Here is a 13,330-nt window from a genome sequence, read left to right on the forward strand (position 1 = left end):
GAGTCCTTTTATTTTAAAACTAGTTTGGGATTCACCTTTTGAATACTTGATGAGTGTGGTCCCATCTAGACTTGTCTGCGTGATTCTTGAACTAAGTCAGTTGTTCCTCTTGCCTGACCTGTGTTCGCAGCTATGATAGCCGCTGCAGAGGCAACTGCCGAGGCTTCCCTGCGTAGCACCTAGTTGATGGATGCAGCAATTTACCTCTGACTGAGCAATTTCTTTTAGTACACAAGACTAAATTGCTTCTAAATGACAGGATTGGCACAGCCCTGCTTTCTTTTTTTTATTTAAACTTCTGAATGGTGCCGCATGTCCACATGGTTGTTTGTTGCTGAACTTTATATAATGTGTGATTTCAGATTCAGCTTGAAATATATCTATCTCACTACATGTAGCAGTACATTATATGTAACGTTAGTATTTCTGCTTGAATCCTTGATATTGCAATGGAATTCCTACTTTATTAAATGTATTTGATATGCTAGTTACTGTGTAAAATTTAACTTTCTTTTATGGTTGTGCTCTTCCTTTTTACAAGCCGCTAGATACAGGTAGTTTCTGACAATTACTGATCTATGTTTGTATTGCTGATGTACTTAGGGGGTATGTAAAAATCATTTTAACAAAAGAAATAGATATTTAAAAATTTAATACTAACTATATGGGAAAAGGGTCCATTGTGAAAACATAGTTTATCTTTGGATTCAATGTTTGTCTTTGGTTTTACAAAGTAGCTTGTATTTTAAGTATTTTCTACATAATATGGTAAAAATGTAGAACAATTGCAATGCATCAATAAAAAGGGTTAATTTTCTGTACTCTATTCATGTGGCCACTTGATTTATTAAAGGGGGTGGAAAAGGGGGTTTGGGATATCCAGGGTGAAGTATCAGCACTGATTTAATTGTTCGCTGCTGAGATCATGGTGCCACTGCACATTTGGGGCAGCGCGCGATGCAAGATGCTCAGCAAGCTGGTCTCAGAGCGGCAGCAGCATGGGTGGCACCGTGTGGCACCGTGCCGCGGTGCCGGTCGCAGAGCCCGGCCCGGGCTGGAGCAGCCCCTGGCTCTGCGAAGGGTCCCTTGGGCTCTGCAGCTGTCAGCGGTGCTCGTGGTGGGGGAACCACGATCAGGACTCTCTCAAATGGAAAAAGAGCTTTCCCGTCACCTTGGTTCACGTTCATAAACACATTTGCTTTTGCACACCTGGCTGAGGTACCTGGGCACTGCTGAAGGTGGCTGTGCTGCCGTGTTGCCTCCCGCTCTGGTCTGGGTCCCACCTGGGTTAGATGCTGCTTTGGGAGGTGCCGAAACACTAGGGTCCCCGGGTGGGCTTCGGCAGGAGGCGAGGGCAGAGCCAGTCACCTTCCCGAGCGCGGTGACGTGGTGTCCTGTCCTCGCCGGGGAAGTTGCACAAGGAAAGGGCTGCCGCAGCCCCCTGCCTGGTGCTGGTCCCGGGGCAGACCCCGACCCTCCTGGGCCCAGCAGCCTGGCCATGCCAGACGAAGGATCCCTGCGCTGGCCAAGGCCAATGCGCTCTGCAGAGCAAGGGACCGGTGCCAGCCTGAAACTGGTCCAGCAGCAGCATGGCAGCACCGTGGGACAGATGGATAGCAGGAGTGGGGGCATCACAGATGGGAGCAGGGGCATCACAGGTCTAGGAGCGTCACGGTGCCACGGGTGGGTTCCTTCTGTTACCGAAATCTCGGAATGAAGAACTTATCGACACCAATGTGATGTAGATAAGCAGACACTTCTTTATTGACGGCCGGGTGCGTGAGCGAGTCCTCTCACGATCAACGCACGCCAGGTCCCCAAATCAGATTCCATATATAGAACTTATTCATACATATTCATTAAGTATTCATAAATAACCATGATATTTCCCATAAATCATTAACATATTCTCCTCCTATATCCGATTCTGCACAGTAGAGCTTAGAAAGGTCTAGAAATGGGTCTGGGGTACGATTTGGGTAGGTGGTATGAGTCGGTGGTCGCGATCTCCCCCTGCCGGAATTACCTTTTACTAAAGTTCACGGTTTCTTGGCAGGTAACCACAAGCTGTTCCAGTCGACTCCCCCCAGTTCCCATTAATCCTACGTTCTGACATCTCAATATACTTTCTATATACAGAAGACTAGTTAGACACAAAGAAACCTTTCAAACCCTAAATTATTACTTACGTTTCAACAATGATTCCAGCCCATTCTTCTGGCCTTAGTACAAAATGTACAAAGGGTCTCACAACTGCTTTTACTAAATAATCATAACTTTCTTCAAAATATATTTTTATCCTCCTATATTTCTATTCTAGAAAATAACTCTATAAAAACAGATAATCAAACAAATAAAATCAATTGATCTTAACTTTTTAACAATCCGACAACACTTCAGCCACCCCCCAAGCACAGGAGGGGTGAGCGCTGCTGTGCTCAGCGCCACTGACCCAGCTGGCAGAGATGCACCCCAGCCGCCCGTGGGCTGCACTTTACTGGCAGCCATGTGTCCTGCTGGGAACGGCGGTGGGTGTGAAAGGCAGCAGAGAGGTGCTGGGGCCCAGCCTGGCCTCAGCCGAGCCTGGGGCCGTGGGTGGACGGTGCTGTGTTGGGGTGCAGCGTGCAGGTTGTGGGGTGTAGGGTGTGGGTTTCAGGTTGTGGAGTGCATGTTGTGGGTTTTGGGGTGCAGGATGGGCACTGTGGGTGCACACGGTGGGTTGTAAGGTGTGAGGTGCAGGCTGCAGGCTGCAGGTTGCAAGGTGTGGGATGCAGGGTGGGGGTTGTGGGGTGCAGGGTGCGAGCTGAAGGGTTTAGGGTGCGGGATGCAGGATGTGGGGTGCAAGATGCAGGGTGCAGGGTGGGGGTGCACATGGGGGCTGTGGCGTGCCGCATGCAGGAGCACTAGATGGCACACTCGCCCCACGCACAGCACCGCAGCGCTGCGCATGGATGCGGCCGGTGCTGAGCCCTGCGCAGACCCCAGGGCCCACGGGCCAGTACCCGCAGCACGGCCAGGCCCAGGAGGGCTGCGGGTGTGACCGCGGGCCTGGCTGCGTCCGGGGCACCGAGCCGCAGTCTCCGTCCCTCGCCCTGCGCCTGGGCCTGCCCCGTGGCACGGGGGCGCAGAGGCTTCCCCCCCGGGGCAGCCCGGGGAGCAGGTGCTGAGCAAACGGCCCCAAATGGCGGCATCGGCGGGGCAGCCCCCGGGTGGCCGCTGCCCGTGACCGAGCTGCCAGGCCTGGCCGGCTCTGCGCGGTGTGACCCCCGTGAGGCGGGCACAGGCCAGGGGGTGCCGCGGGCTCGGGGGGCTGCAGGCTGTGCCGCCGGCCCAGCTTTGTCCCCACCAGGCCGGGTGCTCGGCCGAGGCAGGCTCGAGGGGGCCACCTGCCTCAGGCGTCTGCAGCTCGGGCCACCGGGAGCCTGTGGCTTCGCAGCAGGCCCAGCTCGGCCCGCGCTGGCCCAGGCCGTGCCCCCGGCGCCGGGCACAGGCCTCCCCTGGCTGCGCAGGGCACCGACCCCGCGCCCCCCGCGCCCCCCGCGCCCCCCGCGGCCGCCGGCGCTGCGCAGGCACCCGCCAGGGCGCGAAGGGGTTAAGGCGCCTGAATCCGGCCTGCGGGGAAGGCGCAGCCCCCCGCTCACATCTGGACTCAATAAGGGCTGAGGCCGGAGCATTCCTGAGCGCTGAGGTGGCGGCAGCACTCCGAGGCCATGGGGCCCTGGCGCTGCCTGCTCCTCCTGCCGCTCCTGGCCGGGGCCCTGCGCGCCCAGCAGCAGCAGTTCATGGAGTACGTGGAGCGGCGCCTCAGCCTCCTGGAGGTAGGGCCGGCCGCGCTGACCCGCTTGGCCGCGAGCAGAGCGGAGCTGCCGTGGGGACCCCGGCCCAGCGTGAGCGTGGCGGCAGCCCCGTGGGGCTGGTGGATCGCGGCAGCGGGGCCACCGTGGGTCTGGGAACACCGCCGGTCCGGTGGTGTCTGCTCCCAGGGCTTGCGGGTCCCGCTGAAGCAAGGTGACCATCGCGGGTCAGGGAGCATCAGGGGTGTCAGGGTGTGGGGTGTGGCAGGATGGGACCGGAGCGAGAAGCAGCAGGATTGCAGCGCCTGCGGCTCCGGGTCCCACAGCCACACGTGGGCGGTGGGATGGCTGCTGTGGATGGGCCGTGAAGTGTGGAGAGGTCTCCCTCAGTGTCCCCTTGGCCACCCCAGGAGAGGATCTCACAGTGGCATGACCAGAGCAGCCGCTACTCCGCAGAGCTGCGGGACTTCAAGAACCAGGTACTGGGAATGCTTGAGACAGCGGAGAAGGAGCGGGAGACAATGCGGTCGGAGGCAGAGAGCGCAGCCGTGCGTGTGGACCGACTGGAGCGTGAAGTGGACTACCTGGAAACGCAGAACCCCGCACCGCCCTGCGTGGAGGTAGATGAGACACTGATGGAGAAGCAAGTGGCCACGGCCAAGCAGAGGAAGAACGAGAAATACACCAAGCTGACAGGTGAGGGGCTGCCGTGGCTCCCTGGGGAGGTGGTCCTGGGTGCGGGTTAGCCTGGGAATTCCCACCCCACCCAGGTCCAAGTCTGCCCCGGCCACGCACCGTGGCATTACGTCCCAGCAGGGCTTCTCTCAGGTGTCTCTGGCACAAAATCCTGCATCCCCACAGCTGCCAGAGCTTTGGGCTTCACCAAAGCCCTTGGGGCAGGGACTGGGTGACGGTAGCCTTCCCTGCCCGTGACACCGTGTGTCACACAAGGGGACTTCTTGATGCCACCAGGGTCTGCACTGCAGACTCCGCAAGTTTTCAAGGCAGTTGCCAGGGGGCTGGGGTGGGACACAGTGGGACCTGTGGGACCCTGGCGTGCGGTGAGAGCGGTGCCCACTGCAGGGCTGGGTGGTTCCCAGGCTTTCACACCTGCCCCACTCTTGCAGACTGCAGCGACACCATTGCCAGTGTCAGAGCCATGAAGATCCTGAAGCGTTTCGGCAGCACCTCAGGGCTCTGGACCAAAGATGCTGCGGGGAACTCTGAGAAGATCTATGTCTTTGACGGCACTGCCAATGACACTGTGTACGTCTTCCCCCGCATGCGGGAGTTCACCCTCTTCTCCGCCACCCGCAAGGCTGCCCGCATCAAGCTTCCCTACCCCTGGGTGGGCACCGGGCACCTTGTCTATGATGGGCACCTCTACTACATCCGCCAGCAGGGCCCCTTCCAGGTGATCAAGTTCAACCTGGCCAACAAGACAGTCGTGGACAGCTCGGTGTTCCCAGCCGAGGAGCAGATCCCTGTCTTTGGGCTCTCCCCCTTCACCTACATCGAGGTGGCGGCGGATGAGGAGGGGCTCTGGGCCATCTACGCCACCAAGGAGGACGAGAAGAACATATGCCTGGCCAAGCTGGACCCCACCTCGCTGGACATCGAACAGATGTGGGACACACCGTGCCCACGGGAGAACGCTGAGGGTGCCTTTGTGGTGTGTGGGGCACTGCATGTGGTCTACAACACTCGCCTGCCCAGCCGCTCCCGTGTGCAGTGTGTCTTTGATGTCAGTGGCACGCTGTCCCCCGAGGACGCCTCCCTCGTCTACTTCCCCAAGCGCTATGGCTCCCACTCCAGCATGAAGTACAGTCCCCGGGAGAGGCAGATCTATGCCTGGGATGACGGCTACCAGATCATCTACCGCATGGAGATGAAGAAGAAGCTGGAGGTCTGAGGGGCCACGGCAGGGCACCCCCGCATGTCTGGTCACCCTGCCCAGGCAAGTGCAGCCCTGGCCATCTCACCCCACGGGGCACAGCTGGCCCTGGCATGGGATGGCATCTCTCCCCTTCTCCCACCGCTGCGAAATGGTGAAATGCTGGACCCCCATGCCTGGCAACCCTCCACCCACCAGCACCAAGCATCCCTGGCCAGGACCACCCTGCAGAAACCAGGACTAATTTAATGAAATATTCTTCTTTGTGATATAATGAATAAATACTATGCAGCGAGCTGCAGACACCTGCTTGGGGGAGCATGGGGCACTGGGGCCAGGCTGCCAGAGCTGTGGGCTCCACGTTGCCCCAGAGTCACCCCAAAAGACACTTCCCAAGGGTGGGGTGTCCGTGCAGGGCTGGCCAGAGCAGCGAGCACAGGCAGCTGCTTGGGCTGGGGGGCTGGGTTGGGGGATTGGGCAGGGGCCTTGGGCAGGGATTTATTTTGGAGCATTGGGGAAGGGTTTTGGCCAGAGCTTTGGGCAGGGATTTAAGCTGGGACTTTGAGCAGGCTCCTGCTGCAGCAAGGGGACCCTCTGTGCCTCGCCGGGGCTGGCCTGTTTTGCATGTACAAAACTGCGAGCAAAATCCCTTAATCTGAGAGAACAACTGGAGATTTTCCTCGCATGCCAGGGAGGCATCCCAGCCAGCAGGCACCAGATGTTGCTGATTTGCCCAGTTAATTTCTAATGAAGCACAGTTCTTGTCCCCCTGCAGCCGCAGGATTGCCACAAACACTTTATGTAAGGCCCTGGGTCCCCCCAAGACTCTTCCCATCCCTGTTTCACCAGTGCTGAGTCCCTGCAGGGACCCATGGCAGCGGCGCCACAGAGGGGATGGGGCAGTGCAGGGCCAGTGCTGGGAGCCCCTCGGGATGGCACTGCCAAGGCTCAAGACCCCCGTCCCCGAGGCAGAGGCTGGTACTGTGACAGGCACCTGCTGGGCACAGACACAGCCCCACCTGGCCACCACACCATGTCCTTCCTGTCCCTGCCATGTGACCCAGCAGCAACTGTTCCACATGCTGCCACTTGCACCACAGCCCTGGGAGGTGCAGGATGTGGCCCATTGCTGGGCAGAGATGCAGTGGGCCCCCTGAGAAACCTGGATTTGCTGTGATTTGTCCCTGTCACAGTGACCTGAGAGCGCAGAGGATGATTTATGAGGTGTTTATGTGTGGTTAAACATCCCTTTTTCCTATCAGAGACTAATTCTGGGGACAAACGTTGAAGACATGAGGCTGTGAGGGGTTCTGGCCAGGCAAGGATTGCACCCTGCCGGTGCCAGCTCAGGGCCCCCATCCCAGGCGAGAGGCCACAGAGCTACTCAGACACCCAGGGGAGGCGCTGGCCCTGGGGGAGCACTGCTGCCAAGCACCTGGGGGGCTCCCGGGGTCACCAGCCCTCCCAGAGCCACAGCATGGCCGTGCCACCCTGGTGTTGCCCTAAAGCCAGGCACTCGGCATCCCCCTGTGCCCATCTCGAGGGAAGCTGTCCTGCGATGTGGAGGTATCTTAGTATTTGCTTCAAGTTCTCCTGTATTACAATTAAAATATCTTTTGGTTGCATAAGAAAAACATTTAAATATGGACTTTGACTGTAATTGGATGGTGCTGAAAGTTCAACACAGTGCAAGTCAAGCAGAGACTCCCTTCAAGTGGGAAGGACTATGTGAACTGTCAAGTTAATTTATAGCTCTTTTCAAGATCAATAACTGCAGTAACAGAAATATAATTTTCAGAAATTGCACAGTTGTAAATAATTACGCCAATGATTTCTCTAGCTTGAATTAAAATTGATGGGGCAGTAATGATTCGGCACCATAAACCATCTCCTAACCTGAAACAAGTCCTGCAAAGTCTGACACTCGCTCCCTGGGACAGCGGTGCTCACCCTGGCAGGACAGGCGGGGGACAGGGTCCAGCTGCTGGCAGCAGTTGCCAGAGTCCTGCTTGTGCTGATCATCGCGTGCTCATCAAGTATTTTAGTCTCTTTAGAAAATTTGCCTCCTGAGGCTTCGTCTTGGCACGGCAGGAGGGGCAGGCGGGCGGCGTGGCAGGGCGGGTGGCCAGGGCCGCGGCTGAGGGGACAGCCAGGAGCGGCCGCGCAGGTCACCCTGTCCGAGCGGCACCCGCGCCCCTGCGGGGGGCCGAGACGCCGCTGCCACCCGCTGCCAGGGATCTGCTCGTGGAGCAGAAGGAAAACGGATCTCCCTGCACGGGCTGCCCGAGCGGTGCGGTCCCCCGCTCGCACCCCCGTGAGGGTCCCTCGCTGGACCCCCGAACGGTGCCGCCTGTGCCGGCGGGGATGTCCCGTGGGGGCGCGTGGCCGCGGCCGGCCGGCCCCTCTCCTCCGGGACGCGGTCAGGAGCACGGGAAGGCGCAGCCCTGCGGGGGGCAGAGCCCCGACGTGACCAGCGCCTGCAGTGACCACATGCTGGTGGGATTTGTTTTGTACAAACGCTTTGGGAATGAGAAGCAAAACGGAAAACGAACTGCACTGCCTGATGGGGCTGTGAGGCGCAGCACTTACCGCGCACTCCGCATCTTCAAAGCGCTTCGAGAAACATCAACTAATTAATGCCTGGAATAGCCCCCGTAAAGCAGAACGGCATTATCCTCGTTTGCCGACAAACACTTTGACAAAAATCACGAGTTTGATCATTAGAAGTGGTTCAGCCGAGATGGCTGGCGGCAGCTGGGGCCAAGAGCGGCGGCTGCCCCGCCGTGGCCCCGCAGGGCCACGCGAACCGCGGCGAGCCCCCGGCCCCCCGGCCGCTGCCCTCCCCGGGAGGGTGACTGCAGCCCGGGTGCGGGCGGCGGGACCGGCCCTGCGCTGCCCCCAGGATGAGGTCGGCCCCGCCCGGCACCCCCTCGTCCCGCTGGCGACGACCCCCCGCCACCACCCGGCTGGGCAGACGGCACGGGCTGCCCGAGCCGCTCTCAGCCCACGGAAGAGAAGGTTGTTCACCAGAGAGAACAGCAGCAGAGATTCAGGTTTTATTTACAGTTTTTCAGTTTAGGTTTAGGGGTTTATTTACCATTTGTATTTACTGTGGAGTGGAAACACTCCCCCACCTGCTGGGGGCTCCTGCCCCGATCCCCTGCGGCCACCTCACCATGCACCGCGCGGGTGTTGCTGCTGGCAAAGGTGGGAGTTCGCCTCCTGCTAGGGCTTATTGATTCCTTTTTTTCTTGTTTAAGTATTTATCAACCCCATTAGGAGAAAGCAAAGGTTGTGCCACAGCTGGTAGGATTGTCGGGATCCCAAGTGCCCTAATTAGTGCTAATTGCTCCCACCAGCCCCACCTGCTGTGCTGCCCAGCCAGCCCCTCCGCCGTGGGAGCGGCGGGATGCAGGGACCCCTGGCGGGGCTGCCCCAAGCCCCTCTGCCCCTGTGGAAATGTGGTTTTTTGTCAGTTTTGATGCTGTTCCCGGTTGCTCTGCGCAGCTCCGGCGCCGGAGCTGCCCCGGTCTCTGCCCTCCCAGCCGCTCCCGCTGAGCTGTCAGATTTTCAGGACAGTTCAGCCTTGACTTCAAGGTGGCTGAGACCCCCACCGCGTCCCCAGCTCAGCCCTGGGCAGGTTCCCTGCAGCCGCTGCGGACCCCCAGGCCCTCTCCCCACAGCAGGCTGATAAAAATCCTCATTGCCAAGCCCTTGGCTCTGTTCAGCCAGGTGACAGAGGTGGCTCTGGGACAAGGGCTGGCCCTTCCCCATGTCCCCCCGCTGCCTGTGGGCTCGTGGCCCTGTGCCCTGACCCGCGCTGGGCAGCGGGCGGGGGAGTCCCGCAGCAGCAGCAGCAGCGCTTTGCAGCAGCATTATCGCTTTCCGTAGCAAGGGGTTAGTGGAAAATATGCTAATATGACTGCTCCAGCGGAGTGGCTGCTTTCCTTGTGAGTCCACGGCTTCTTGTGCTTTAATTGCCAAATATTTTATCTCCTTAAAGAAGAGTCTCTGTAAGTAATAACCCCTTTCATCTCCGCTCCTCTTGAAAAATACTTCTCTTTAGAAGGCAATCTGGTAAAGTAAATTGAGAAGTTATGTTAGCAGCAAGAAAAAGAAAGCAAGATCTTCTGGCTAATATCCCCCCCTTTGTCTAATTCTCAAGGATATTGGTTTTTTTTTCCTCCCTGACTCTTTTCCAGCTCACAGGAGCTATTGATAAAGTGAAATGTACTATTAGGAGCAAGGGAGCTAAAAAGCAGACAACTTAAGTGTATTATAAAGATGCTATTGTATTAAAACAAGGGATGGAGGGATAATTTCTCCATTTAACACCTTCCTAATGGCTGGTTGGCAAGAATAATCACAGGCTTTTAACTTCAAATAGGTATTCCTGCCCATGTAACATCTGCTTGAGGTCTAACTCATCACACATGAATTGGGAGGCAACAAAGCGCTCTACCCAGGACTTGGCAGCAGAAGTGGGAGGACACTGGAGCCTGGGATGGTCTCGGATGTGCTCAGAGGGACGCAGAATGGCAGCAGCTTGCTTGTGGTCCTTTGCACAATGAAAATGTAGAAGCAGCAAAACCAAATTCACCAGAAATATTCGCTTGGAGCTTTGTTGCAGAGAGGGAGAGCTCAGGCCTGTGGCTTGGTGTTGGTGTGGGCTGGAGCTAAATCCAGCTCTGCCGAGCATGGCCAGCAGCTGGCCAGATGTGCTGACAGCGAGGACAACCGGCTGTTGCTTTCTGAAATCGATAGTCTCCTTCCACTGAAAGTGGGATCTTCTGATTAATACCAGGGATTTAGAAGTGTGTGCTTAATCAGAGCTCTGTGCTACTTCTGATTTTCACATCGTCAGTGATCTCAGGGACCTACAAGGCAGTTTTGTGGCATCAGGGACAGGCGAGCCCCAGGAGTGGGGGTGCAGTGGGGGGTCTGCAGAGGGTGCTGGGCGAGGCTTTCCTGGGATGCTTGTCCAGCCGGAGGGATGTCCCTCGCCTGCAGTGTGGCTGAGCCCTGGATGGTCCAACCAGGGGTGCTCAGCCTGGCTGGGGAGTGTCCCTGGGGGTCCCCTCACCCACAGCTGTTTCTGCCTGGGGGAGATGCTGATGCTGAGATTTGAGGATGAGCACATCAGGCCATAGCTGCGTTTGGCTGCGTTCAGTCTGCCCCCACTTCCCCCAGTGCTGCTTCTTCTCCTCAAACACCAAACGTGGCTCCTGCTGTACCCTCGGCAGCATGGAGCTGCACCTTGTCCCTTGTGCTGCCCACTGCCAGCCCCCCAGAACCACCACAGCACTCGCACCTCCTCTGCTCTCTCACTGCTGCATGTGCTGTGCTGGAGGAGGCGTGCTGCAGCTCTAAGGGACAGAAACAAAAATTTCTTTTAGAAAGGTGGATGTTGCAGAATGGTAGGGTCCCTGCAGAGCTGGTTACCCACCTGGCCCAGCCCACCTGAATGCTGGAGGTGCTGGGGTGCCCGCTCCTTCCTTTCCTCTTGACAGGAAGATTAAAAATACAGCGTCTGAATTTGGAGCTCATGACCCTCTCAGAGGAGCTGTTGTTTGTGACACACACAGAGTGTCGTCATTTTCTGGACAGTTTCATTTGTGATCAGAATTTGCAGTTATTTCAGTACTTTGGTCAAGATGGGTTCCTCCGTGGGCACCGCTCCCTTTTGTGATAACGTATCCGTCTCCAGCCACAAGGACAGCACTGACATGAGGAAGACCCATGCAGGCAGCTCACACCATCCCAGGGATTTCACGCATCCTGTAGTCTACATGATTTCACTCAGATTTTCTTTGGGGTGTTATTACTACTAATGCTATTATCATGAAAGTTGTTTCCTGAGGACCGAAAAAAATACTAGCTCAGCTATTCAGCTAAGCAGTTCTTTAATTTCTTTCCTCTCTGAAAAATCAGCTCCCCAGAGCCTTTCTGGAACAGATCCGAGTTTTCTACTTAATACATCCTCCTGAGGCAAAAATGCTGAAGGATGCAGCGATTCCATCTGTGCAAAGGAGGGCTTGGGTTTCCCTCCCCAGTGCTTTGCCCCAGCACTGGCTGCAGGTTGGGGATTGTGGGCCAGCTCCAAGAAACATGAGATAAAGTTGTGTTTGTCTTTGCCTCCAGCTCCCTCACCCCTAGCTGAGGCTCAGTGAATCAGAGAACCATTTAGGCTGGAAAAGACCTTTAAGATCCGACTGTTAACCCAGCGCTGCCAGCTCCACCATCAATGGCAAAAAAAATTTCTTATCAATGATAAGAAAACAATAACAAGTAAAGAATAACCGATGTTTTTATACCTGCCTGTGGAGAGGTTGTAAATCTGTCCAGTTCTTCCACAAAGCAGAACATCTTTAAACTGATTTCTGACATTACGGTTAAAAGGCTGGCAGTAAACACCACCAAACCCCCAGGTTTTTTCTTGGTCCAAATATCTTATACACCAAATCCTCCATAGCAGGAGAGTCTTTATAAGCCAAACTACTCTAAGAAACTGAAAATATGTACACCAAGAGGGATAAAGGTCTGGAGAAATACAGAGTGGTTCTGACTACAAGCAGCAACTCACACTTGTGAAGAGATGAGCTGACGTATCCCATGAAACCCAAACACCAGATTGTCAGGAGAGCTTCCAAATCATACAGAACTGTGAAAGCAACTTCAACTAGGAAAAATTCATCATATTAACTCTTGAAATTTTCTCCTTTGTAGTAGTTACTAGCAGCAGCACTCACACCTACAGCCACCATGTTTAGTATGGACATCTGGAAACCAATGACCTGACCATTCGCCACAGACATGCAGGAGCTGTGCCCTGAGAGTTAGTCACATCAACAGGCACAAGCTGCCAACCTCCAGCAGCACCTTCCTGAAACACCTGGCTGGTGGCAGTTGAAGCAGCACTGCTCCGGGACCCCCACCGTTTGGGGTGTCCAGCCCCCCCTCTTCCCATCAGCCGTCTGGGGCAGGATGCACGGTGCTGGCAGAGGCACGTGCCTTGTTCTGCCCAAGGTCTCTGGCAGAGCCAGCACCCACAGCTGCACCCGCGACATGAGGATGTGGGACCCCGTGGGGGGCTGGAGCAGCTGCCCTCACAGCGCAGCACCCCTGGCAGTGCTCATGCAGAGACAGTGTCCTGCTGTGGCAGGTGGTTGACAACCTGGAGGGAGATATAACCATGGTAACTGTGATTATTATGGAAAATTGCTGCCATTACTACAGAGGTAGGGTCAAAACAAACAGAAATTACCAATTTTTTTGTTTCTAATAAAATAGAGAAGTGTATTATTGACTCAGTAATTGCTCAGTTAAATGGATTTCTTCAAAATTACCTACTAACCCTTGTAAATTAAACCCATGCAAAGATTAGCATTCCATGGAATTGCTCAGGCAAAGAAAAATGAAAGCACTGATTAAATCCACCAGGCAAAGCCACTGGAGGAGCGTCTGTCCGAGGAGACCAGATGTCTGGCACAGAGGTGCAGCGTGCAGAGGGGCAGTCAGCCCGTCGTGCTACAGGGACTGGTGTGCTGAGGGACTGACTGCACTAGAGCATCTGCAGCAGTGCAGGTGGGTGCTTGGTGCAGCCATTCCCAGTGGTGCCCGTAGTGCCGGTGCTGCTGCGGGG

At 56.1% G+C, this 13,330-nt stretch overlaps 1 protein-coding gene across 1 annotated transcript; it reads left to right on the top strand.

The window, feature by feature from the left end:
- The first annotated feature begins 2,991 nt into the window (after window positions 1–2,991).
- Window positions 2,992–5,989, top strand: OLFML3 (olfactomedin like 3). Its single transcript, XM_037410826.1, has 3 exons — window positions 2,992–3,818; window positions 4,205–4,490; window positions 4,922–5,989. The coding sequence occupies exons 1-3, from the start codon at window positions 3,711–3,713 to the stop codon at window positions 5,704–5,706; spliced, it is 1,179 nt and encodes a 392-aa protein (XP_037266723.1). The 5' UTR covers window positions 2,992–3,710; the 3' UTR covers window positions 5,707–5,989.
- The last annotated feature ends 7,341 nt before the right edge of the window (window positions 5,990–13,330 follow it).

This window comes from Falco rusticolus, chromosome 17, assembly GCF_015220075.1.
Source record: "Falco rusticolus isolate bFalRus1 chromosome 17, bFalRus1.pri, whole genome shotgun sequence".
Taxonomy (NCBI): domain Eukaryota; kingdom Metazoa; phylum Chordata; class Aves; order Falconiformes; family Falconidae; genus Falco; species Falco rusticolus.

Excerpts from the sequence above, each read along its gene's own strand:
- OLFML3 (XM_037410826.1), top strand. The coding sequence starts at position 3,711 with ATGGGGCCCTGGCGCTGCCTGCTCCTCCTGCCGCTCCTGGCCGGGGCC. Across the intron at positions 3,819-4,204 it reads GGCGCCTCAGCCTCCTGGAG|GAGAGGATCTCACAGTGGCA; the intron begins GTAGGGCCGGCC and ends TGGCCACCCCAG. Across the intron at positions 4,491-4,921 it reads GAAATACACCAAGCTGACAG|ACTGCAGCGACACCATTGCC; the intron begins GTGAGGGGCTGC and ends CCACTCTTGCAG.